General features: G+C 34.4%; 1 protein-coding gene and 1 long non-coding RNA gene across 4 annotated transcripts in view; one reads left to right on the top strand and one right to left on the bottom strand.

Annotated features, from left to right (window-relative positions):
* LOC148232412 (insulin-like receptor) overlaps window positions 1-24,418 on the bottom strand; it is a 205,864-nt gene that overhangs the window by 1,568 nt on the left and 179,878 nt on the right. For all 3 annotated transcript variants that reach the window (XM_088191299.1, XM_088191301.1, XM_088191300.1), the window contains 20 exons: window positions 23,238-23,533; window positions 18,611-18,745; window positions 9,583-9,742; window positions 9,326-9,504; window positions 9,112-9,255; window positions 7,842-8,001; window positions 7,620-7,770; window positions 7,341-7,552; window positions 7,084-7,264; window positions 6,841-7,010; window positions 6,296-6,466; window positions 6,067-6,230; window positions 5,839-5,995; window positions 5,561-5,764; window positions 5,302-5,450; window positions 4,743-5,236; window positions 3,447-3,645; window positions 3,154-3,372; window positions 3,001-3,081; window positions 859-1,099 (listed from right to left, as the gene is read on the bottom strand). In XM_088191299.1, the coding sequence (XP_088047425.1) occupies window positions 859-1,099; window positions 3,001-3,081; window positions 3,154-3,372; window positions 3,447-3,645; window positions 4,743-5,236; window positions 5,302-5,450; window positions 5,561-5,764; window positions 5,839-5,995; window positions 6,067-6,230; window positions 6,296-6,466; window positions 6,841-7,010; window positions 7,084-7,264; window positions 7,341-7,552; window positions 7,620-7,770; window positions 7,842-8,001; window positions 9,112-9,255; window positions 9,326-9,504; window positions 9,583-9,742; window positions 18,611-18,745; window positions 23,238-23,533 (3,867 nt within the window). The remainder of the gene's footprint in view (window positions 1-858; window positions 1,100-3,000; window positions 3,082-3,153; window positions 3,373-3,446; window positions 3,646-4,742; window positions 5,237-5,301; window positions 5,451-5,560; window positions 5,765-5,838; window positions 5,996-6,066; window positions 6,231-6,295; window positions 6,467-6,840; window positions 7,011-7,083; window positions 7,265-7,340; window positions 7,553-7,619; window positions 7,771-7,841; window positions 8,002-9,111; window positions 9,256-9,325; window positions 9,505-9,582; window positions 9,743-18,610; window positions 18,746-23,237; window positions 23,534-24,418) is intronic.
* Window positions 1-24,418, top strand: part of LOC148232413 (uncharacterized) — a 267,931-nt gene that overhangs the window by 127,850 nt on the left and 115,663 nt on the right. The gene's annotated exons all lie outside the window — the stretch shown is intronic.

Here is a 24,418-nt window from a genome sequence, read left to right as displayed (position 1 = left end):
TAAATAAAGAAAAGCTAAAAAACAATGTTGAAAATAATCTATAAACAACTGTTCGGAAACTCGTAATACTTGTTCTAGAATGAATTGACCTAGACAAAAACTAAACAATTTGGAGATCGAAAAATGAAATGAACTAGATAAATCTAGGGCTAGGTGGGACTGTTTTATACTATACACAAATAAATTTGAGCTGCACACCCTTAATCTCGAACTTCGAGCTCAAGCCTTAATGCTTTGCGTTTGTAATCTCACGCCTTGCATTTGAAACAAAATTGAATTATATCTTATTAGTGGAACCTAAATTTATCAGATAAAAATCAATACCAGGCAGACATTTTACTTCATATAAACCAACCTAAAATAATATATTTTATTGTCATTTAAATCTTTTACCTAAATTTCTATATGTACTGATGCTCACATGCTGTTTAAAGTATCATATTCTTTTTGTTGCTAAAAGACTTACTTTTTGAACAAAAAAAAAATACTAATGAATGATCAAGATTGAATAGTAGTTATTATAATCTTCAAAAGAAAGTTCTGTGTAGATATATAAGATAACATAACTTATTCAATTCAATATTGCATTCAAAGACAATTGTTGTTAAAAGGAAGTAGACAAATCGATGGAAACTTTTCACTTTCGCATTCCACATCATCAAACTACATAAAATTACTTACATGACTAGTTATTCTTCTGCAGCGGCAAACAAGAAAAATCGGTGACGTTATTAGGATTCAAATGACTCGACTTGACTTCAATCATGTGACCAGTATAATCATTTATTTTATAATCGTCGACACAGCTACTGTCCATTTCCATAATAATTTTCAATGTTTGAATAATGGATTGCTTACCGGCTGGCAACACCTGATGGTAAAGGTCCTGACCCTCTTCACTGTAGAAGAACGAATGCTCTCTGAACTCTAGCGTCGCGTCGCCCGTCAGCATCGATACGAGCTGCAGGAATGTAGGCCGTGCGTCTGGTCGCTTCCACGTCAGTTGCATCAAACCATACAGTTTATCGGGACAATTTTCAGGACGTTCCATCACGCCCCCGTCAATCACGTACCGCAAAACTTGATCATTACTCAATCCCTGAAAAGGTTATTATAATAAATTAATCACAAGTAGCAACGAATATGAATGCCGTAAATAAAAAAAAACATACATATAACATATTTGGCAAAAAAAACTGGCAATGCAGAGACCGGCTAACAAAATATTTAACAAAATGGGAACCACCCAAGAAGAGATAAATAGATTGTGCCAAGGAGGTTCCGAGAAAAGATAGAATATGTAAGACATGGACTGTATTCAGGGACGTCATTTGGTTATACTATAATACTTAAAATTGTAATTTTAAGTTCAATGGTAAATATGTATTTGATCTTTCATATAATGTATTTTTTAGTAAAGTTATATTTTACTAGTGAAGTACAAATACATTTTCAGCAGTAGATTTATATTTCTTCTAGCGAAAATATAATTTAACTGATAGGTGCTAGTGAAATTATATGCTGTTTTAAAATGTCTATGAAACTCAATTTGATAGTTGCGAAACGTACATTCGCTGTTCAAACCCAAACCTAACTTATACAAATTAACCAAACCCAACTTGACCTAATAAAAGTTCTAAAACTAATTACAATTTTGGATTTTTTATTATGTCCTGTTCAAACCCAAACCTAACCTACACAAATTAACCAAACCCAACTCGACGTAATAAAAATTTTAAAACTTATTACAATTTTAGAACTTTCATTAGGTCAAGTCCAAAATACTAACTAAGCTTTCAGGGGAAAATAAGCAGAAAAAAAGTACAGATAAACGTTGCATCTCGCATATTGCTCAATAGTTTGTCTGTTTTTTGATATTACACTATGTTTTAAAAATAAGATAGCTATCCTTACCGATATTACTATGTACTTCTAATATAAGAAGGCTGATCAAAGTATATTCAAACTGAATTTTGGTCAATAGGAGAGCGCAAAAACAATTATCACTTCTCAGAAAGCAAAAATTCTCGTCAAAAGCAATAAAATCGTGACAGCGACGGCACGATTTTATTGCTTTTGACGTAGATTTTTGACTTCTGAGAAGGGATGATTGTTTTTGGCGCTTTCCTATTGGGTAAAATTTTGTTTAGATGTGCTATATTCGATTCTAATTCGTAATATTATTACAAAAATTTTCAATATGAACTCTAGATAACCGAACATTTTCACTGCAATGGCGAAAACACGATTTTACTGCTTTTGACGTGAATTCTATACTAAGACGCCCCCTTGAATTTGGTCAGAAAAATGCATGTCATAATGAAATCCTATGAATCTTAATAAAATCAAAATATTAAAAACACGACCACATACTGGTCAACTTTTGCCCACCCCCCCTCTGGAAAAATATGAAATGACGTCCCTGACTATACTTGGAAATGTTTTCCAAATAAATCTATTAGAGTAGGTTTTAAATCGAGTTTTAGGTATTCATGTGACCCGTGCGCATACACATGATTCCTACCCCTACTGTTACCATGCATTCTCTGATCATAATACTTTCAGCCCAATATTTAATCACATGTAAGAAGCTACAATGATTAATTATTATATTAGATTATACAAACAAAGTTGGTTAAAATTTAGATCAAACCAAGCGACTTTGCTCAAAGTTTAAGTGTTCAAAACTTTGAAAACTCTTGAGCTCCATTTCCTATTTTGCACATAATTTGAGACTCTTCACTTGAAAACATTTTAAGTCATTCGGTTTCACAACGGTTTCTAAGAAAATTGTGTTGCAGCACCCAGTCTTCTTGAGCAGTTGTCATTCGTTTTATGCATTGAGCCATTTTAATGTATTTTAGACAACACTATTATTTTCAAGATCGCTTATAAATATTATTATGCTTCTTCTCATTGATTTATAACAACATTACAAGCATATGTTTTAATTTTGATTATGTTCACTTTTTGGTTTTATAAGATTAACGAAACACTTACTTGATATGGTTGTGAAGCCAACGTGGCCATCTCCCACAATACAACACCATAGCTCCAAACATCGCTACTACTCGAAAATACCTAAAACAAATAGCAACATCATATTGAATATGTTCCATGCATATAAATTAATTCAGTAATTAATATTATTACTCCATCGCTGAGACTCTCAGGGCTCATCCATCTGACTGGGAGGAAGCCTTTGGTGCCTTTTCGGTAATAATCAGTCTCGTAGATATCTCTCGTCATTCCAAAATCGCCGACTTTCACCTTCAGATCCCCAGCGACCATGCAATTTCGCGCCGCTAAGTCTCGATGAACGAACTTCTTGGCAGATAGATAAGCCATCCCGTCGGCTATTTCCATCGCCATCTGAAATGATACATAGAATGTAAAGATATTAACGTATATGATGTACTTAATTTGACTAGTATATAAAAATGTACCTGTAATATTCTAGATAATGAGGGTTTTTCATGCTCGAGTCGATGCAAACGAAGATAGCTCTTGAGATCTCCGTTCGACATGAGTTCCATTATCACGAGACTTGGCAGACCTGATGACACCACACCCAATAGCCGTACGACATGCGGAGTATCGAAAGCTTTCATTACCGAAGCTTCTTTGAGGAAATCAAGTCGCTCTCTGTAACAAGTAAAATTAAAATTGATGTGTTTATAGTCGATCAACCGTCCATGCGGGTTGACATTTTGAATCTACTGCATGTATGGACTGCACGCCACTGATGTATACATATTTCTTAAAAATTAATACTACATTAATGCACGTTTACCAACGGCAAACACTGGTAAAAATATTCATACTTTACCAGGTGTGTACTTTAAAGAGGTGGAGTTTGAGAATACTGACAAATGGGTCTTAAAAAGCATTTTTCTTATAAGTTCTTTTGTAAGAGAACAAGTACGATAGTTGAAATTGGCAATGTGGGGGCCCGTACATAATTCATAAAAAAAACTTGTTTCAACACGTGTTTCGTATTAGAAAATATTTCTTAGAAAGATACTATTTTGTACCGAGTAAAGATATTATTTTGTACTAAGCTTGGCCTTTTTGGTTTATGACCTCGTACGTAAATTTCCAGTTCCTGCCAGCAGAGAGTCTGTATACTTAGTTTTTTCCAAGAACGGTATAATGAAGTGTGCAGAAATAACAGTGCATTATGTTAAAACTTTTAAATTTTCAATGTCTACATATTTTTTTTGTATATATGTACATTATGTAATTCTCTAGGATGTTGGCCATTGCCCCCATTTGATCAGTGGTTGACACTTGCTCACCTAACTAGAGAGAGATTGCTTCACATTGCACACACTCATGCATTTCAAGAGGCACTAACATCAGCCCTTTAACTAGGTTGATCAAAATGCCTACTATTATAGAGAGCTGTGGTGTCAAATATGTTATGCTTCCTCTACACTCTCTGGAAGTTACCGAACCAAAGGTCTACCGAATATGGTCGAGGTCGCCGAGACATTAAAGCGGGCAGACCCGAGCTCGACCGAAGTAGCCCCGAATTAACACATTATATTTTCCGTCCTTGCCCAACCATGGCCTACTTCCAGATAGTGTGGAGGAAGCATTACACAGCTTATTATGTATGGAATTTCAGCTCGCAACATCATTTCAATGATAAAATATTTTAATAATGTTGGTATTAAACTGGAGATTCTGCTCTTTCATTATTGAGCCAGTGGAAGAGAGTATTAATAGTAGTGAATTACCTTTCAGTTGCATGTTCATTGACTGTTTTAACAGCACATCTGATCTCCGATTTGTTTGCCTTCTGAAGATTCTTCGCAATTCCTTCGTAGACCATCCCGAAAGAGCCTTGTCCTAGTTCCTTCATCAGTTCAATGTCATTTCGCGGAACTTCCCAGTCGTCCGGAACGTAGACTGCACTCATGTATTCGGGATTGACGTCAGCAATAAGCGTCTTTGGTATGTTGGGCGGCGGAGGCATTAATCGTTTATAAAGGATGTAACCGATGAGCAAAACTCCGACAATCACCGGAATTACAATGCCAATAATCATGTTCGTATTAGAGCCCTTCTCCTCGATAAAAAAGTAACAGTACTCGGAATAGTTGCCGTTTCCAGCTAGTGACGTGGCCATCACTCTAATACTGTAGTTACCCGAGTTGAGATTTTTTATCGTATACGATTTACTCTTATTGAGAAACTCTTGCCTCGTGATACATTCCGTTGTTAATGCGTGCTATAAATAATAATAAAATCAGACATATATTAAATGTAAAATACATATAATAACAATATACTTACATTTTCAATATCTACTCTGCGGTACTGAATATGATAGGTTAGAATCAAGCTATTTGGATGCTCTGGTTCTTTCCAGATCGCACGGACAACTCCTACTGAAGAATTAGACTGAATCTTGACGTTCAAACCGCTTATATCATCAGCTCCGACTGTAAAAGTTAAACAATTTTAGTGGCGATTTGTCTATAGAGCTGTGCAGCCCACTCATCAGATAATTATTGTTATAAGAACCTAAATAAAAAAGGATATACAAACTTACGCAACATTCCCGTGCGGTGCCGAATGATAGATCTTACACTGCAGTTTTCAATCGTCTTATCTTGTTTCTTATCCTCTTTCAACTCGCCTTCTTCAATTTCTCTGCAAGCCCACAAACTAATCATTTGAGTTCCAAAATGATGCAACTTGCTGATGTTGAATGAAGTTTGATTTCCAAGCACAGCAACGTATCTGTGATAAAAGCCTGAAAAAAATATAAACTCATTATTTGACTATTTAATAGTAAAAATTAATCCGAGCCATCAATGACAAACTAACCTCCAACTTCTATGGTTTTGAAATCTTGCTGAGGGGCCGGTTGATCCTTAGCGGCATCAGAAGGAAACTCAACCGGACTACCTCTGTTCCAATCGTTGTTTCCTTCGACGTCGCGTCTTCTACGATTCTGATCCACTGATACTCGTTTCTTATAGATCTATTAATATAAAGATATTATTAACATATGGCAGATAACATAAGACCTAAAAACAGTGGCATTCAACATACGTGATTCTGCAAGTAATCTTCAAAGTTGATTTCTCTGATGACATCTTCATCTTTGCGAAAGTTCACCGAGTCGCAAGGACACACTGAGTCGCTGCTTTCATCCTTTTCCTTAGTTTTTTCAACTTCGATGATCTTCTTCTTTTGCTCGGGTTTGTGTACCAGTGCTGAAAATATTTAAATTTTTTATCGGTGTTCATGCAAAGTGTTTGAACAACGATAAATGACTTACGTTCAATGCAGTAATTCCGTTGACGCAAGAGAGATTCGCTATCTTCTTCCCATTGAATGGTAATACGATATTGAGTCACATTACCATTGGGATATTCTGGTGGGAGCCAACGCAAAGACAAGGAATTTGGATTTAGAGATGAAATTTCAGTAATCCTTGGTGGCGACGGTTCTGTAAAATATGAATATTTTTTTATATATTAGATTGTTCGATAGTAATGTTGTTTTTTATGTGACATTAGAAACATGACTCTCTCGACACATTTTTACGGTCTTTTTAGCTTGGACCAATGGGATAAAAGGCTTATTTAGACCAATGTCCTTACTGTTAAACTCTGTTTATTAATGTAATAAAAGTATGATTCTGGGTGGCATTAAACAAAACCATTGTGGTCGCTAGCAGTTTTGATTAATATTTATGGTTTTCAAAGACTGTCAGTCAAGATTACTTTTTGAACAACCTCAGTATGTTCCTCAAAAATCTAATTGAGAAATAGTATAAGTGCTTGAAAATGCTTACTCCTATACAATAATGAATATACTCACGTCCAGGTAATGTCCAGATATAAACAATGTCACTCTGCGCACCGAGTCGTTCTGTAGCTATCGTATAAGTCTTCACATAGACTGCATATTGCGTATAAGGTTTTAGTTGGGTCATGATGTGGAATATCGGCAGATCTTCGTCCGTGTTCTGAATGTCGTCCACATGCCAACTGAAATATTTTTATTAATTAACAGTAATGAAATACTAATGTTACTTTCAACACAAATCTTAACGATACTAACCCGTCGCCTCCACAAGCGTCCCGTCCTTCGTACAGCGTAACATTCCGGTTAGCAACCTCTGTCGAATAAATGACGTAACCGAGTAAAGCACGACGATCTTCGTATGCAAAAGGTCTCCAAGAAATGAGCACGGCGTTTTTGGTTCTGTTAACCACAGTGATGTTCAGAAGAGTAACGTTGCCTGAAAAGACAATGGTTAATTTATAAAGCAAATATGATATGGTTAACTCATCAGTTGTTTTAATAATAATACTGACATGCAATCTTATCGCCGTTGGAACTTTTCGCCACTTCGAGCTCAGAGAACGTCGTCTCGTTTGTCATATTCTGCAAAACCTGAATCTTTTCATAGCACAGCTTCGGATTGAAGTGAAAGAACAACTTTCCATGCAGAATTTCAATCGGTCCATGTGTGGTCCAATTCCACAGGTCTTGCAAGTTCTCATTATCTGTGACAGACAAAGCCGTCCTGGAAATAATAGAAATTAATAATAGCCTTCGATACGTGTAAGATTACATAATCGAAGCATACTCACTCCACTTTCTTGTTACCAATCATGCCGTGGATTCTCTTGAGACTTTTGAGAAAATCGAGCGAAAGTAAGGGATACGATCTGGCGACTTTCAAAGAGCCCTGGATATCGGTGATCATGCCCAAACCTTTCTCTAGCTCTTTAACGATGTTCCCTTAAATAGAGACAGATATGTATAAGCACGTATGTTTCTATTTAAGATTAACAAATGAGAAAAGAATTTACCTCCTCCGCGAACGTTTATTTCGAGTGAACCTTTGATGTACGTGCAATATTGCAATTGTTGAGCTGCTTGAATACTATCAACGTTCAAACCATGACATTCTTGAATACACGGGCCGTTACAAGGTTCGCAGCTCGATCTTTCCCTATCCTTATCAATTTTCTGAAATAGTAATTATAATATAAGAAAAAAATTACATATAAATATTAGACAGGTCAAATGGTTTCTTTTTGAATTAAAATATGTATCATGAATAAATTATACATTCCATGGATAATAAATATAGATTACATTCGATTAATATATTGCTTTATACTATTTTTATGCCGACTGCCTGCCCTTGTAGCAAGCACACGCGGCATGCGAATCTGGAGCCAACATACCCCTCCAGTAATAAACGTTATTTTTTATTAATTGACATATACAAGTGTCCTCGCATTATAACAATTACGAAGACGCGATTATTCATGTAATCATTACTACATACAGGGGTGTGACAAAATAATTGGACCACTCCAACATTTCACATATTTTGCAAGCAACTAATGTCGGAAATAAATGTTGTGTGTTAAAATAATTGAATCCCGTTGGTAGGCGATGATTTTTAACATATAAATAATGAATATATGTATACCCAAAAGATTGAGGATATGATGTTACAGATTGCACAAAGGAAATTGTATTCAGTGTGCAGCAATTTATGGTTCTGTCAAAACATTTGGATAAAATAATTACGTTTTATTTTCTAATCTCTTTCTAAACTATCACCCATATCATAATTATTCATAATTGGTAATTTGTGGATTAATTCGATAGTATTTAATAATTATTTGGTGATTTTTATAAAATGGCCCAAATAAAAAAATACTTTGAAATCGTGTGACTAAATGATTCAAAAATAAAAAAAACTATAATATCGAGTATACCTAGAAGAGTACTCGAAGTAATAAAAGAGAAAAGTGGTGTTATTAGATATTATTTTTTTAAATTAAAAATGTGCAAAAATAAGTTGTTTGTTTGAAAATATTTTTTTACTTTTTTAAATTACATAAAAGTGTGTAAAAACTACAAATATAATGTCTGGTCCAATTATTTTGTCACACCTGTATATATTTTTTTCAAATCAAATTAAACAATATTGTTTACTTTTACATATACATGACACTAATATTTCGATGAGCTACATAAGTTACTTATAATAAATACTAATTCTGATCTCTCAGAAATAGTTAATAAAGTCACGCATAGATTACTATAATAACCAAAACTCACTTCATAATAATTAGGCGGACATTTAAACATGCAGGTTCCGTTGATAGGCTTGAAAGGTTTCTGAGCATACTCGTCCACCAAGTACTCCTTAGGCAGTGGAACATTCCGGCACTCTTCGGCTGTTATACATCTCCAGTCTCGATGCTGTAATTATATCATTCTTAAAGTATACTGTTTCGATAGACACATAAAAATTAAACTGAAGTAGCATTACCTTATAGTGATTGGGAGGACAATTGCTTACGCATTCGTGATTGCCAAGTTTTCCGACGTACAAGTCCCGACAGACGGTACAATTTGATGGCGAGTCGTCTGAACAGCCACCCAAGCAGTGTTTGTCGCAGCATTTGCCATTTGCTGTGCAAGCAGAGCCATCGGGACAACCAGAGCATACTGAAACATTAATGAAAATATTATTTATATTATGCAATATGTAAGTACATACATATATGAATGTAAAGGATAGGTTACTTTTCTGGCAGTGGTTTTGATTCCAACAGAGGTGTCGTTTGGTGCTAAAATCTTTGCCGGTACTCGTAGCCATCGGACATATGTTGGTCGTTATTGCGCCAGGCGCTGTTCCTCCGTCGTATCCCGGACAAAGGGGACACTCATTTTCAGCTTTGTTGTCCTGAAAAAATATGCTCATTTATTACATATAAACTTTAACATAAGTCGTGAGACTAAAGTAGTCTTGACATTAAATTGGCAATTAAACAATAATATTTTGAAAGCTTTTAGGTGGGTTTATTGTGATGATCGGATAATGTATACTGAAGCCGGAACTTTTATACCTGACTGCATAACCGTTCTCTAATTATCTTTTGCTTTTTGTCCATTTCTATTAGAAATAGAACACGTCCCTAAATATGTGTTTTGCTTAAAACATTATGCTTGCGAACGGACAGTCAATTGTGTACTCATGGGAATAGTCTTATTTGCCTTGTGCCCTTGTTGAACAAAGGTATTATGTTAGGGAACCCATAATCCTTTATAACAATTATCTATTATGTATTGTTATATTTAAATTTGTATGTATTTGATGCTAGGTCACACACGCCGTTGTCGTTTGTGGTGTAATAAAGCCATTAATGATCTGAGATGACATGCAAAAGGACATCCAATCCCTAAGATGTATAGTAACACACGTAATTGCGACTGTGTTTGATCAAGTTGATTAATAAACATGGAATGTGAGAGAGTTTTAATCAAAGACTTCTATGCTAAACATGGGCCTGTATAATTGTTTTTTTAATGGTGGTCCTTTTTCCTAGGAATACAACAGCACAATGATGCATTGTTTCTTTGTGAAGTGTATCCGTTTTGTTCAATCTGTTCTTTATTGTTATTATCAGGGACCATCCTGCGTTTTCTTATTACGTAATGGATAATAATAAAAAATCTTCTGAACTCGTTTCAAAAATTATAATACAATATAATTTAAGCGACCATTCTGCTATATGGTGATTAGTTAATTATATGCGGTGTTTAATAAAATAAATTTATGATGGTCTTATTTGGAGAAAGCGAATCAATAAAAATGCTTTTTATTATAGCCCGATTTTCGTGGAAATCTCATATAGATGAACTAATGTAAAGAATTAAAGCAACTAGAGCTACACTCTTTACATTTGCCATAAAAAATTAAACACAGAAAAATATTTTATTAATTTGTATGTAGTCCTACATAATTGTCCAGTAGAAAGCGACCATCGAACATAGGTGCTCTAACAAAAAAATTATGTAATCGTCATTTCGCTGAAGGAAGTTTTGGGTACCGCACGAAGTTTAGTAATACATAAGGATAGAATAGCTGTTTTAACACCAACTCTATCTACATTAATATGAAAGGAAAACATGAAAGTATTGCTCTTCAGTTATTTTGACATAATTTTTTTTGTCAAAAACTGTCATTGAAACAGTCCTACTAGCCATATGCACTACTGAACTTCGTGCGGTACCCGATTTTTTTAACGGAAATCTTCAGTTTCACAGATCACAAGTTTAGAACCGCTATTTTAGATAATACCTAGAATTTTTTGCTAAAGTTTTAGGTGTTTTCAGGGCTGCTGTTCCGTTACCGTTTTCGCATACTTCTTAGGTCGTCACCCTGCCCGCCAGCCGCGCTTGTCTGCACTCATCTTTTTTCTCATTCCGACCGGTCATTGTTGATGTCTGGCGAACAATTGAGATAAATCATCGGCGAGATCTTCTCAGAGTTTTGTTTTCGCGCCCGTCTGCCGCGTGGGCGCGCCGAGCAACTTTATTTCTGAACTATGACAAGCGCGAAATGAAAAATACTACCAAGGTCGGCCCGGTGTCTATCCTTTTTCGCCACCGGTCGCTTTAGGGTTACGTTGCTGCTCTTGCTTTGTTATTGCTTTTTTCGGCAAAACAATTTTGCACAGTTCCGTTGAACCAAAGCGACTGGATTTAGCGTGAACTCGGTGTTTGGCCTTGGATGTGGGCGTAATCTCGTTAAATTAATGAAACGACTCCTCCTAGTTTGGCCTCTCTCTCTCTCGCTACTCATTCAACTAAAGAAAAAAACACTAAGAAACCATTTCAGAAACTCGCGCCGTTTGTAAGCCACATACAACTTCGTTGTAAAGACCAGCTGCATTTGAATCTGTTTTATTAGCTGGAGAGTCTGAGTGCATTTAAACAAGATACATGCTATTTGTGGATAAATAACACTGAAGTGAACAATAATTAATCATGTTTTGCAACACAGTGCGTTCTAGCAATATTTAAATAAATACTTTGTTCCATAAAATTAATTATTTGTGCATTTGAGTTATTCATGGGGTATTCACTGTTCTGACCAATGCTCGCTCGCACCTAATCTGTTTAACAGTAATGCACAAACAATTCGTTTTATGGAGCAATTATTTTATATATTGCACATTTAAATTGTCCTCAAAGTTATTTCATAAATATAATATTATCTATATACGGACTTAAATATATGTAGGCGATGAACGGTAAGACGAAATGAATTGTCATTGTTTTTTCACGTTTCTAATTAACATTATATAATTAGGGGAGTTATGGAGGACATTATCACATATGATAGCATTCCGTACCACACGGTCCGTTAGGACACTGATATACCGATCTTTGCCCTAGTCGTAAAAATCACGCTAGTTTATTGGTCACTAGCAACCGAATAAATTTATATTCCTATTCAATATTATTGATTGAATCATAGTTATAAGGAAAAGTGAGGTTTTTCAAGAAACTTGCACTTATAATTGTTATACCAAAAATCATGGCTGGCTTGTGAATTTGTATAATAATATTTTTAAGATAATCCTAAAAATAAAAACATAGCAGGTTTCTTGAATGTAATTAAAAAAACAGTATATGAAATAAATTATTATATTTAAGTATTTTTTATATATGTATGTTTTGCTTATATTAGTTTAACGTATAAGCAATTAGCCATATTAATTAAATAAATAAATATTAATTGCTGGCGCTTCTGCAGCTAATTCACGGGCATGGATGAAGCATTACTATAAGTAGGCCTCATATTTTTAAATAATTTAATTGTAGGTCTTTCAGGTATTAGTCATCGACTATAGATAAATATATTTTTAATTTACTGCGATTTGCGACTTCAAGGATCGAAATTGATATAGTTAATTTAGTAAATTTAGGCGAGCTACTGCAAAATTATCATTAAATTAAATTTGGTGTACTGTTTTAATAAAAAAAATCCATCTGGAAAAAGCGCAAGAATAAAGTAGATTTCTGTGTATAAAAATGTGTAAAAAAAAAGGATTTTTAATCTAAATTATGTTAATATCTATTATAGAACATTTAAAACGTTTTAATTTTTTTTTTTAGATTTAAAAAAATGTTTCGCATTTTTTTTTAAAAAATATTTTTTATTCAATTTCAATTTCTATGTTTTTTTTACCTCTTTTGAAACGGCCAAGATATTTAGTAGAGGTGTTTTTGGAATAAGTTTTAATATGATATCATTGAAACTACGACAGATATCGTGTTCTCGAATTTCGTTATATCCCACTGAAAATAAAAAAAAATGTAAAAAACATTAATTTTTAATTTCAATTTCTAAGCGGTTTTTTTTGTCTCTTTACTATTTAATAAAAGTTACGAATTTTTTAATGTTTTAAATATTCGCCACTTTAAAAAAATATGGCGAATGAGACTGACTAAGGAACATAGCTATGATATTTAAAAGATCTATTTTTAGAATAAGTTTCGTGACGATATCAGTGTAACTACAGCAGTTATCGTGACCTCAAAAACCCACATAAATTTAAGTCGATGATACTGTATTGAATTTTTTATTGAAGTTGCAGGTCCCTTTTGAAATAAGAAATCTACCTAATACATGACTCTATTTTATTCTGAAATAACCTAATTAACGCTAACGATTAGACAAAAATAAGGCACCAAAGTACTTTTCAAAAATTACAATTACACCAAAATAAAATGTTGGTGACTGTTTTGTAGAGTCTGAATAAGCACACTAAATTTTATTCAATCCTGGAAAAACCAAACTTGCAACAAGAACTGCTACGTTCGGATTTCGCATTAATCGATCAAAAAGGTCTAATTCTCTTACACGACAATATGCGACCAGACATCGCACGATTAATCCTCCAAAAGTACATAGAACGAGTTCGGCTATGAAACAAATGCCTCATACACCACTCTGTCTTAAATTAGCAAATTGTTGCCGAAAATGCATTTCGGATTTTATCAACTCTAGAACTATCGAAGCAAATAATGATGCTTATTTCTAACCTAATACAATTCTCCTCGAAATCAACCAAAGTTCTGCATCCACTATAAACCGGTAATGGTAATAATTCAAGGATAAGTTTCCAGACAAAAACTTTTAATAAGCAAAAGTTCATATTTTTAGTCGCGGTGGTTACATTACTTCCTTTTTAAATATTAACAAAAAAATATGTTTCAACATAAAACGTAATCATCACAATACAAAATAATATTTTGATATTAGTATTAGGAATAAATGATATTAGTAATAGGTCGCGGGCCGCGGTTGGCGCGCCCTGACTAAGCGTACTCGTCCATTGATCTGCGCGTTCGCGGGGTGACGAACCGTCGAGTTGGGGACCGCGCGGCCCACGTGGCCCTGTTTTTGTGCACGGCGCTCAATGGAATCATTCATGGGACGCGGCGATGACATCAGCGTCGATGTTCTGCTGCTGCACATGACACGCAGCGATACCGCAACGATTGTTATTGTTATAAGTGCATCAAACGTCACTACTGCACTTTTACGGTGACGAATGACGGCGCATTTCGCTTATCGGCACGGTACACTAACGTGAAAAGTTTCTGAGAACATTTTTATTTCATGAGAAAATGTGATTACTACGATTGAAAATAATAGTGGCTACCTATTAGAAATGTAACTAGCTATAGCATAGTATGTTTCCACCCCGAAACATCGCATTGACCAAGGGTCAGGAGTAGGAAAAAGCGAAGCACCTAACATAGCGTATTCACGGCACTTCAATTCGGAATACACTTCGTCAGATATGGCTCATGAAGACCGAGGAAGTCGCTTTCCTTTAAAACTGATCCAACTATGAAGTTCGGTATCCAATAATTCAATCCGATCTTCGGAGACAAAACTTTTGCGAAAAACAATAATAATTTATAATATATTAATAACAGTAAGTTTCGCAAAGTTTATAATACGCCTGATAATAAATGAACACACAAATGAGTTTTATAGTTAACATTCACTTTCATTTGGGAATTATAATCGAGAAAAGCATGTGTCATTAAGATAAACTGCCCCTTAGGCACCAGTCGAGTATATATGAACAATTTACGCGAATTTTGGAAGGCTTGAAACGAATTGTTTAAATTTATAGCAGGGATCCCCATTAAATATTCAGAGCAGGACATTTTCAAATCTTCAGATGCAATGCGAATATAATCCGAAGAAAATTAGTATAAGTGATGTATAAACCGACTTGAAAGTTTGAAGCTTAAAAATATCGCTTTTGATTTTTATTGCTCATTTTCAATTTGAATGAATTTTCTGATTTAATATTGCGTAAAATGATCATAAGATACATAATATCTTTTTTTATATAATAACTACTACAACCTAGATCTGCCGGCGACTGTTTTGCGCTAAACGCTCATAAATTCGCGCTTCTCCTCATATTCTCATGCATGCACTACACTCTCTGGAAGTTGTCCGAACCGAAGTTCAATTGAAGTCGGCCGAGGTCGCCGACTTCCGAGTAGCGGCCACACTGCCACAAATTTCATATGCTGTCCGCATGGCGGCTGCTGTCACGTACAGCTGGCATATTTGCGCGCGATCGAAAAATGTGCCAAATAATCGCAATTTTTAAATTGTCATATTATTAAAATTACGCTACTGATAAGTATAAAAGTTTGTGTGGGCACTCACCAATACAATATCAGTGAAAACTTTTCGGTCGTAAATATTCAATTTACGCAAAATCTTTGTCGGCTATTGCAAAATGCCATAAGGCATAAAAATGATATTTCAGAATACGAACACATCGTCGCTATCGATTCTAAATAAGAATTCGTTATGGTGTGTTATTTATATAAACTGGTCTAAGAAAATACATAAGGATATTCGAAACGATTTTTTTAAACAAAATCAAGTACCACTAATTATTTTTTAATTATTTAATTTTATATGTAAAATAAAAACGATATCTGTTAGAAGAATATAATATCAAAAATATAATTAATCCCTTTCGTTGCCTTAAAATATTCAAAGATGCCAGTAAGAGTCTGTTGAAGTCCCCGATAAGCATGTGGTGCTATAACCTGACCACGTGACTACGATGCAGCGCTCAACATGCGTGTTGACCATAGGACGCCTGCGCGCATACTGAAATTGAATCGAGTTACTCGTTCTATTTCAGTTTGCGAAAAACCACATCATTATCTCACTCACTCTCATCACTTAACACGCTCGAAAGCGAAAGGGGAAGTATCTCACCGCTCACGCTCGAAAGAGCAGCTCCAACTTCGGATCCTTTGACTTCGGTCCTTTTGCCGACAATGTTCGGAAGCGCTCGAAGCTGGCCAAGTCGACTGAATTACCCATTTTACCTCCTTTCTCGGTAGCCTCGGGCAACTTCTGAGAGATTTTAGAGCGGGCAGAACCAAACTTGACCGAAGTAACCCCGAACTAACCCACTATATTCTCCGTCCTTGGCCAACCTTGGCCAACTTCCAGAGAGTGTAGTGCAGGTGATATCGCGCTTTGTGCTCATTATTTATCTGAATAATTTTTATTATATTATTAGTGAACTTTAAGCGATTTAAAGAATCAGAAATAGTTTTCAAATAAGAATCATGATAATGTAAGAAACAGATTAGAATCAATGTTGGGCATCGTGTTTCGTATATTTTATTTAATAAAATATTTTTTTTAAATGTTTTTTAATCGAAATTTAAGGACACGATAACTGACATAGTTTTTACTTTATCTAATAAATAAATCTCATAAAAATAGAGTTAGCAAGCTTGATCCGCCATTTTTTTTTCAAAATAGCGGCTATTAAAAATATGAAAATATCGTAGCTCCGTAAAAAAATAATCCTTGGGGAAAAAAAGGTGTAAAAAACGTTTTATAAATAAAAAAATTCTCGGACAAGTTCATTAGCCAGACTGATCCGTTATCTTGTATCAAAATACCGGTTATTTAAATGATTAAAAAAAGTAAAGAGAGCAAAAAAGTTCTATAATATTTTTTTTATCACGGTTTATATTTTCTTCCCAAAAATATAAACCGTGCTCAAAGGAAAACGTTTTGCCACTGTTCCCGAGAGCAACTAAAAGTCCTTCCGAAAAAAGCTTCCAATCATGGAATCAACGTTGGGATAAGTGAATCGCTAGCCAAGGAGAGTATTTTGAAGGAAATTAATTCAAATTTGATTTAAGCTTATTACTTTATTTGTAATAAAATTATTCATCGTATTTTTTGATCACTCAGTGCCACGTATTTTCAGTTTTCACAAAAAAGATCATAAACATACTGATGGCACGTGTTGACCTTCTTTACATCCCTAAAAGGCCTCAATGACGTAAATCATTGAGTCAAGCGCTTGATATTTATTTTATATTTTATTTACGCCGCTCAAGAAAACAAAAAATGTTATCATGACTTAAAAACTTGCTACTCAAATTATCATAATTTTTATTGCTTATTCATAGATGACTCTATAAACCCAACATGGCTTGCAATATTTATTCTTAGCGTAATAATTGTGTTTAAAAAAATTCGCGCGGCATTAGTATCGTGACCGCATCGAACGCTCGCGCGGCAATAGAAAGGTTAAAGCTTAAGAAAATTATGAGAATTAGTTTTCGAAGATGAAACCTTCACAACTTCATCAAGACCCGCCAATACATTACAATATTTTGATAATATTTCGACAAAGGGTTGCATATAAAAAAAAACGCACTACACGGTAAAATAGTAAATTAAAATTTAACTATATTTATTTTAAACATCTACCGTGGGTCGATTTATAAAAAATACCATCCCCTATCCGCCCGCAATTAAGCAGGTAAATTCGGGAAAAAGCGTCATATTGAAGCTATACATACATACATATTAATTGAAGTGTTGATTTAACTCTGAAATAAAACAGTAACTCTCTCTTGCTCGTTAAATATATTTAAGATATGAAATACACCAATGTATTTTTAAGCCCTGCTTCAAAAAAACACACCAACATCCTCCAGGGTACAAAAAATATTTTTTGCCTGAAATAAAATAAATAACCACCGCTGAGAATTTATGTTTAAATTACCAAGTAAATATATAACGGCAAGGCATTTGAAGGTTGACGCCAACGCAAATTCGAGTTCTATAAATATAATAACTGAATAACTCAATCTATTATATATATATATATATATATATATCCACACGAAATAACGGTTATCTCAATAACTGGAAAGATAAAAGGCAATATTTACTTGTCGAAATTTAAGTTAATATTATCCAAGTACATGGACATTAAATAAGGCTTAATTTCTGAAATATGGTATATTGATATGAATAAGAAAAAATACGTCTTTTGATGAAGTACCTATGTTTCTTTGAGAGCGATTACAGCACGTACGCGACCTTCCTTCGTTGGTTATTTATATTTCAGTGAATAAAAAATGTATTATGCTATATAAATCAGAAAAAAATCATGTTTTGAGACGCTTTCTAATATTATATATTATGTTTAAGTTGAGTGTTTTGAAGCCACACCTTTATTTATATTATACAGGCTAACCAACCATCCGCCTGTGACGTCATTCCCAAAGTAATCCGGCTCTAGCGTTCTCCAAAGAACTGAACAAACACTGGCTAGGGTAAATAAACAAATCAGAACCCAACCACTCTTGTGTATCTCAATAACCACCACTTTCAGCGCGACGAGAGTTAATAAACGGCGAATCGAAAATATATTATGTGAAGGGTCCTTACCGCAAAGTAGTGTCCGTCTTTTCCGTTATACGCTATCCGATCCCAGTCGATTGTGTTCACATAGCATAAGATGAAGTTCTTCTCGATCCTGACGGATCCTCTGGTTATGTCAGTCAGAGAGTATAGTCCGATTTCCTGAAAGAAATAAAAAATCAGTGTTAAAAATATGGATGAATCATAATAATAACGCTCATTATTAGCATATGTCGGTGAGTAATAAGGCGCTCGACAGATCCTAATCAGGAGAGACAATACTAATAATGGGCAAGTCCAAAGAAACATTTTAATATATTATACATGCTTTACATTGCGCAATATATGCCCCCCCGCAAGCCTTAAGAGACATTGAATTCGTCAAAATTCTGACATCATAACATTTTAATATTAGCTTTTCTGATCATATAATTAATACAAATTATTATATAAGCAGTGTCTTGGTACAGAAACAGTCTTTTAAACCCATATTTCTTATAACTTTTAAATAAATATTGCTTTTCTTGTTTATTTTTATAGTTTCGTTATATATTTCTAGTTTTATGTCTTATTGCAGTTCTTGATAATTTATACTTTTGTACTATTTTTTATTATTTGGTGAAGAATAATCATTTTAAAGTTCATAATTTACCTGTCAGGACCAGCATAAAAAAAATATTTTACTATTTTTTGTTTAAAATACAACTCAAAAGCAAAAGATGTCAAAATTCAACCTTTGTTTTTGAAAGCAAAAATCAGCTTTTGTTGAAAATATATACATATATGGAGTTAAATTAAAACTCAAACACGCCTAATTTGTGTTTTAAATTAACTCCATTATATTATTAGAGCAAATTATATCTAAGATACGACACATATACAGTACTGTGCAAAAGTCTTAGCCATCCCCGCTTGTCTTCTATCTTTTTTTCGTAATTTGAGGGTTCAACTTTTTTTTAGTAAATAAAACCAAATACAGAAAAAAAAACTCTTTGTAAAACAGTTGAACCCTCAAATTACGAAAAAAGAAAGAAGATAAGAAGGGTGGCTAAGACTTTTGCACGGAACTGTATACATACGTATGTGATCTTTGTGTCGTTTGTTAGATATTCTTTGCTTTAATAATATAATGGAGAACTTATTATTAAATATAATAAATTATTTTTACTAATAATTATTTTTCAATCAATATATTTTAATTAAAGATTTTCGATTGTGCTTCATTTTTTTCAATTTTATCTCATTTTTTAAAATTTTAGACCTATTTATTTTAAGTATATTTTTTTATAACTATATGTTCCGCGTATTCCTATTTTCCAGTGATTTTTTACTGATCGGTGATGTATTTAAGAGTCACATATTTTATACGAGTCCGAGGAAGGTTGGATGAATAGCAATCGAGGCTAAACAAGAGCCAGTCGCATTAGCACCTAGCCACATATCCAGCTAAAGATAGCAAATTTTATGATAATTACAACAATGCTATTCGTGCCTCGAAACTTATAAGGGCTCAGTTTTTATGCTACGGTTATTGATTTATATTAATGGTTTTTAACATTATTAGTGGCTATTGTTCAACACTGGTTGTTCTGCACGTTAATAGTGTTATGTTTTGAATACGAGCATTGCGTGATTTCTAATGTTTTGTTCAAACCCCTAAAATAATAGGATATCCAAAAGAAATATTTTCCTTAGATTATATATTTCTAAAGTGGGGATAAATGTATATCGCCCCCTGCGTTTTAACCCTTTGAACGCGGAAAGCGACTATAGTCGCCCAATTGATTTTTTTATCTCTTTACGCAAAAATCAGTAAAAAAAATGCTTTTCAAGAAAAAACTTTTTTTGTGAATAAACATTAAATATCATTTTTAATGAATAAAAATTAAAAAATCAGAACATTTAAACACAGTATCAAGGTAAAATTTGCATTTTTCAAAAAAAAAACAATAAAATATTATTTTTGATAACGCGTTCAAAGGGTTAAGAAAAGTATGGGAGGCATTGAGAAGCCATGGAAATGAGCCATGGAAAGAATATAAAAATATTTGTAGCAAATACATTGATACATCATAGTTTGAAACATTACGAGAAAACTTAACGAAGTTCAAATGTGACAAAATTTTGCAGCAGAATAAGATGAGATAAACTTAAATCAAAGTTTTGTGTTCATTAAGAAACTAGTCTTGAACAAATGCAATTTAGGATCTGAATAATATTATTAGTTTTGAATTTTTAAAAACAAGCAATTATCACTTCTCAGGAGTCAAAAATACACGTCACGTCAAAAGCAATAAAATCGTGTCATCGCCATCGCAGTGGGAATTTTTATAATTAAATACTATTTGAGCAAAACTCAAAAATCAAATAATTTAGGTATTTGGGTCATCGATACATCCCATGTTTCCTCCAATAGAGAATCTACGATAAGAAAAAAGCAGCCTAACGACTTTATTTCGTGGATTTTTCAATGGCTGCGGATTAAAGTGTAAAGCCATGTAATTTTCTGACGCTAACAAAGGCATTTTTGGCCAACGCAAAAAGTGTGTGTTGTAGTATATGCCGCATTGTGCGTTGACCTTGTTTCTCTGAAAACGACGCAGTTGCCCCGGGCATTGTTGCGGGCGGGCGGCCGTTTCGCCCACTTCCTTGTTTACAGTTTATTTCGGGCAGCCGGCGGCCGTTTCACGCTCCTTTTTATGGCCTGTCCTCTTGTCCTACAGTTTTCCCACACACTGTCCTACTACAGTTTTCCCACACCAAAGACATCCACAATGCCATGCCGCCCATCTGTAATAAGAGAATTAACACACCTATGGGAAACTAACGGCGGAAGAGTGTGGGATGAGTTTGGGCGAAAAATTGATTTAATTGTATATGTCACAATATAATAGTTTCTCAAGACATTGAGTTTATTCCTAAAACTGAGTTAATTGATCTCGTTTGACTTTGGGCGGAGTCTTTGCCAATTCAAAAATGTTGCAAAAGGTCGCGCGAATTGCGACGCTGATGCGGATGTGACGTTTATCACGTGATTTTGACGTTTGTCACGTGAGCGACGACTGTGTCGAGGGCTCGCGGTATTTATTGCCCATAGCGGTCACGTTATCACATGTTGTTTTTCATTGGAAAATTACAGTAGGTACTCCTAGTCAAGGGCAACGGCTATTTATATCATTAGCATTTAATTTCTTTCACAATGATTCCGTCTATTACAATTCACGTTATATTTAACTCTAAGGTGAAATAAGCTACTAGTTTAATTAATGATTAAAAATCACATACAGTTCAAATAAGAATGAATTACTGTAGAAATACACAAAATGTTCACGGTGATATGGCGCAACACAGACTATTGTAAAAAGCACCCGCTGCATCTACCGAGCGATCCTAGGCATATAATTTTTTATTAATTCCAGGTATTTGGTCGTAGAATAAAAAAATCTCTTTTTGAACCATTACCCGATGTTTGCGAAATAAAAAAGAATAACAATAGATTTAAATTATTTGAGGAACAGCTTGAAAAAAATGTCGAGCCCACCTCGACATTGGAGTTGCTGGTAAAACAACCGAGTCCAACTCGACATAGGAGCTCAAAGGGTGAAGTCAAAATTTGACCTGCTTGTTTAATATGTTACTACCATAGTTACTACATCTTCAATTTCACCTTGAATTTTTTTCGCAAAATTCGCAAGCATATATCAATATTCAACAATATATTAAATCATAAACTTATTTTTTCGGTCTATTTTATTACCAATTATTAATAAAAAATGTCAATAAGAGTAACACCGGTATTGACTGTTTTTCTCTCGGTAATACTGGTATTGAAAATCCCGGTATTAAATACATAGTCATGAGAAACATAAATTTGGGATTTGGCGAAGGTACTGTTAGTCAGATTAGGCGTTGGTTCAGAAAAAAAAATTCTGGCGATATAGCCCCCTGGAAGACCTCCTTCCGCTGTTGATAAAAAATATTGGGAAACATCGTTGAAGCTAATCTAAAGAGTGACTCATATTTAGAATATATTCCGAACTTTTTTTTAAAAATACAAATTTAAGGAAATCTTCAATTTTTTTTCATTAATTGAACATTTGATTTTTAAAAAAATTGATTACCCATTACAAACAATTATTTGTACACCCGCAATAAATTAAGAGGTTTGTTCAGTTTTATAACACCTGACTGGCCAAAAAAGTATGTTCTTTATTGGTTCTCAGAAGCAATAGGCAATTATTCTTAATGAGATGAGAGATATAATCCCTACGCAGTGGCGTAGCTATGGTGGGGCGGAGGGGGCGGGCCGCCCCGGGCGGCACTTGCTTGGGGGCGGCATATTCGCGATGGAATCGTCTAGTGTGGTTCTTAACCCTGAATATACTAAAATTTATGTAAATCTACGAATAGCAAGGGCTTAACAATAATCAATTTATTATTTTAAGAAATGCTGATTTTATGACTCTGCAAAAAAATGTATGGGGGGGGGGCGGTAATTTTAAGGATTGCCCCGGGCGGCACACATCCTAGCTACGCCACTGTCCCTACGATAACCAGAAGAGATCATGACATTGATTAGACAGAAATAAAATGGAAGTTTTTGTGCATCATTGTTCCATCATTTTCAACTTTTTAAAAAATAAAAACATCCTACCTCTAGCTGCATAACTTCGTAGATTATCAAAGCATAGTCCCTGACGAGCGTGTGTCCTCTGATGACGGCCAAGTTCGGAAACAGTTCTCCGAGAGTACGGAGGCCTCTAATTCTGTACAGCATTAGATATCCGGTGATCTCTCGCAGTTCAGGAAAGGAGATGTTTTCGTAGGCAGCAGGCGTCGCTTCCGATTGGCTGTCTATCAGTGTTATTTGCAGAAAGCCTTCCACCACGCGGCAGCCCTTCAGCTTCTCGAACATCCGCGGGCTGTTTCGAATGTCCATACTCTCACATACTGCAAAGAGAAAAAAAAAAATTAGACAATATTTTTTTAATTAAAAAATAAAAACTAGCGATCTTGATCACGCATTTACTGCAACACTCATTATTGTCGAGCAATTAACTGAAGTCCGTTTACATTACTGCTAGATAGAATACGCGCACTAAAAATGCTCAGGACCATTCCAAACATTCTTTAGAGATCCGGAGAGCGCATAGCCCTCAGGCGCTCTTTTTGCCCTTTTGCCGTCGACTTCCACGAACCGGATAATGGCGTTGTATTTGCATTGAATCGATTGTTTTCGTTTTGTGTCGTCGCATTTTGATCGTGTTGTCCCCTTGTGCGCGCAATACAAGGTTACAATTAGGGTCACGGCCGGTTCGTCTCGGGTCACGGTGCCCGTTACCTTCTTCAGCTGATTTGAGGGTCAAAAAAGGAGGAGGTACTTATTTTAAGTTAGAATTTGATTTCTAATGTAACCCGTTTAAACTGTCAAGTTAAAGTGGCGGTGGTTACCTGTCAAAGAAAATGATTATATTTGTATACAAAAATATTTCACTGCTGTTTTTCTAATTAATAAATGACAGACATAGGCATTATAAAGTCTAACTTTTTTGTATTCCGAGGAATTAAAATTGAGTACAATTTAAATGAGCATTATATAATATAAAATGCGCATTAAAATAAATAAGCTGTGCATTAGCGTCGGTGTGGTTGCGAAACGTCCAATTGTTATTCAAACCCAAAGCTAGCTTAATGAAATTTCTTAAGCTAATTATAGTTGTTGAACCATTAGAATAATTCGTTTAGATTAGGTTTGTGTTTGAACATATTACTCAAATTAATATTTTTACTAAAAAAATATATATTTATTTAATGCTATTTTTTTAAATATTTTAT

Source organism: Plectrocnemia conspersa, unplaced genomic scaffold (assembly GCF_051122295.1).
Source record: "Plectrocnemia conspersa isolate PC_06_02 unplaced genomic scaffold, ASM5112229v1 ptg000009l, whole genome shotgun sequence".
Classification (NCBI taxonomy): Eukaryota; Metazoa; Arthropoda; class Insecta; order Trichoptera; family Polycentropodidae; genus Plectrocnemia; species Plectrocnemia conspersa.
The sequence above is the reverse complement of the archived record's forward strand: the minus strand, read 5'-3'. Positions and strand labels throughout refer to the sequence as shown.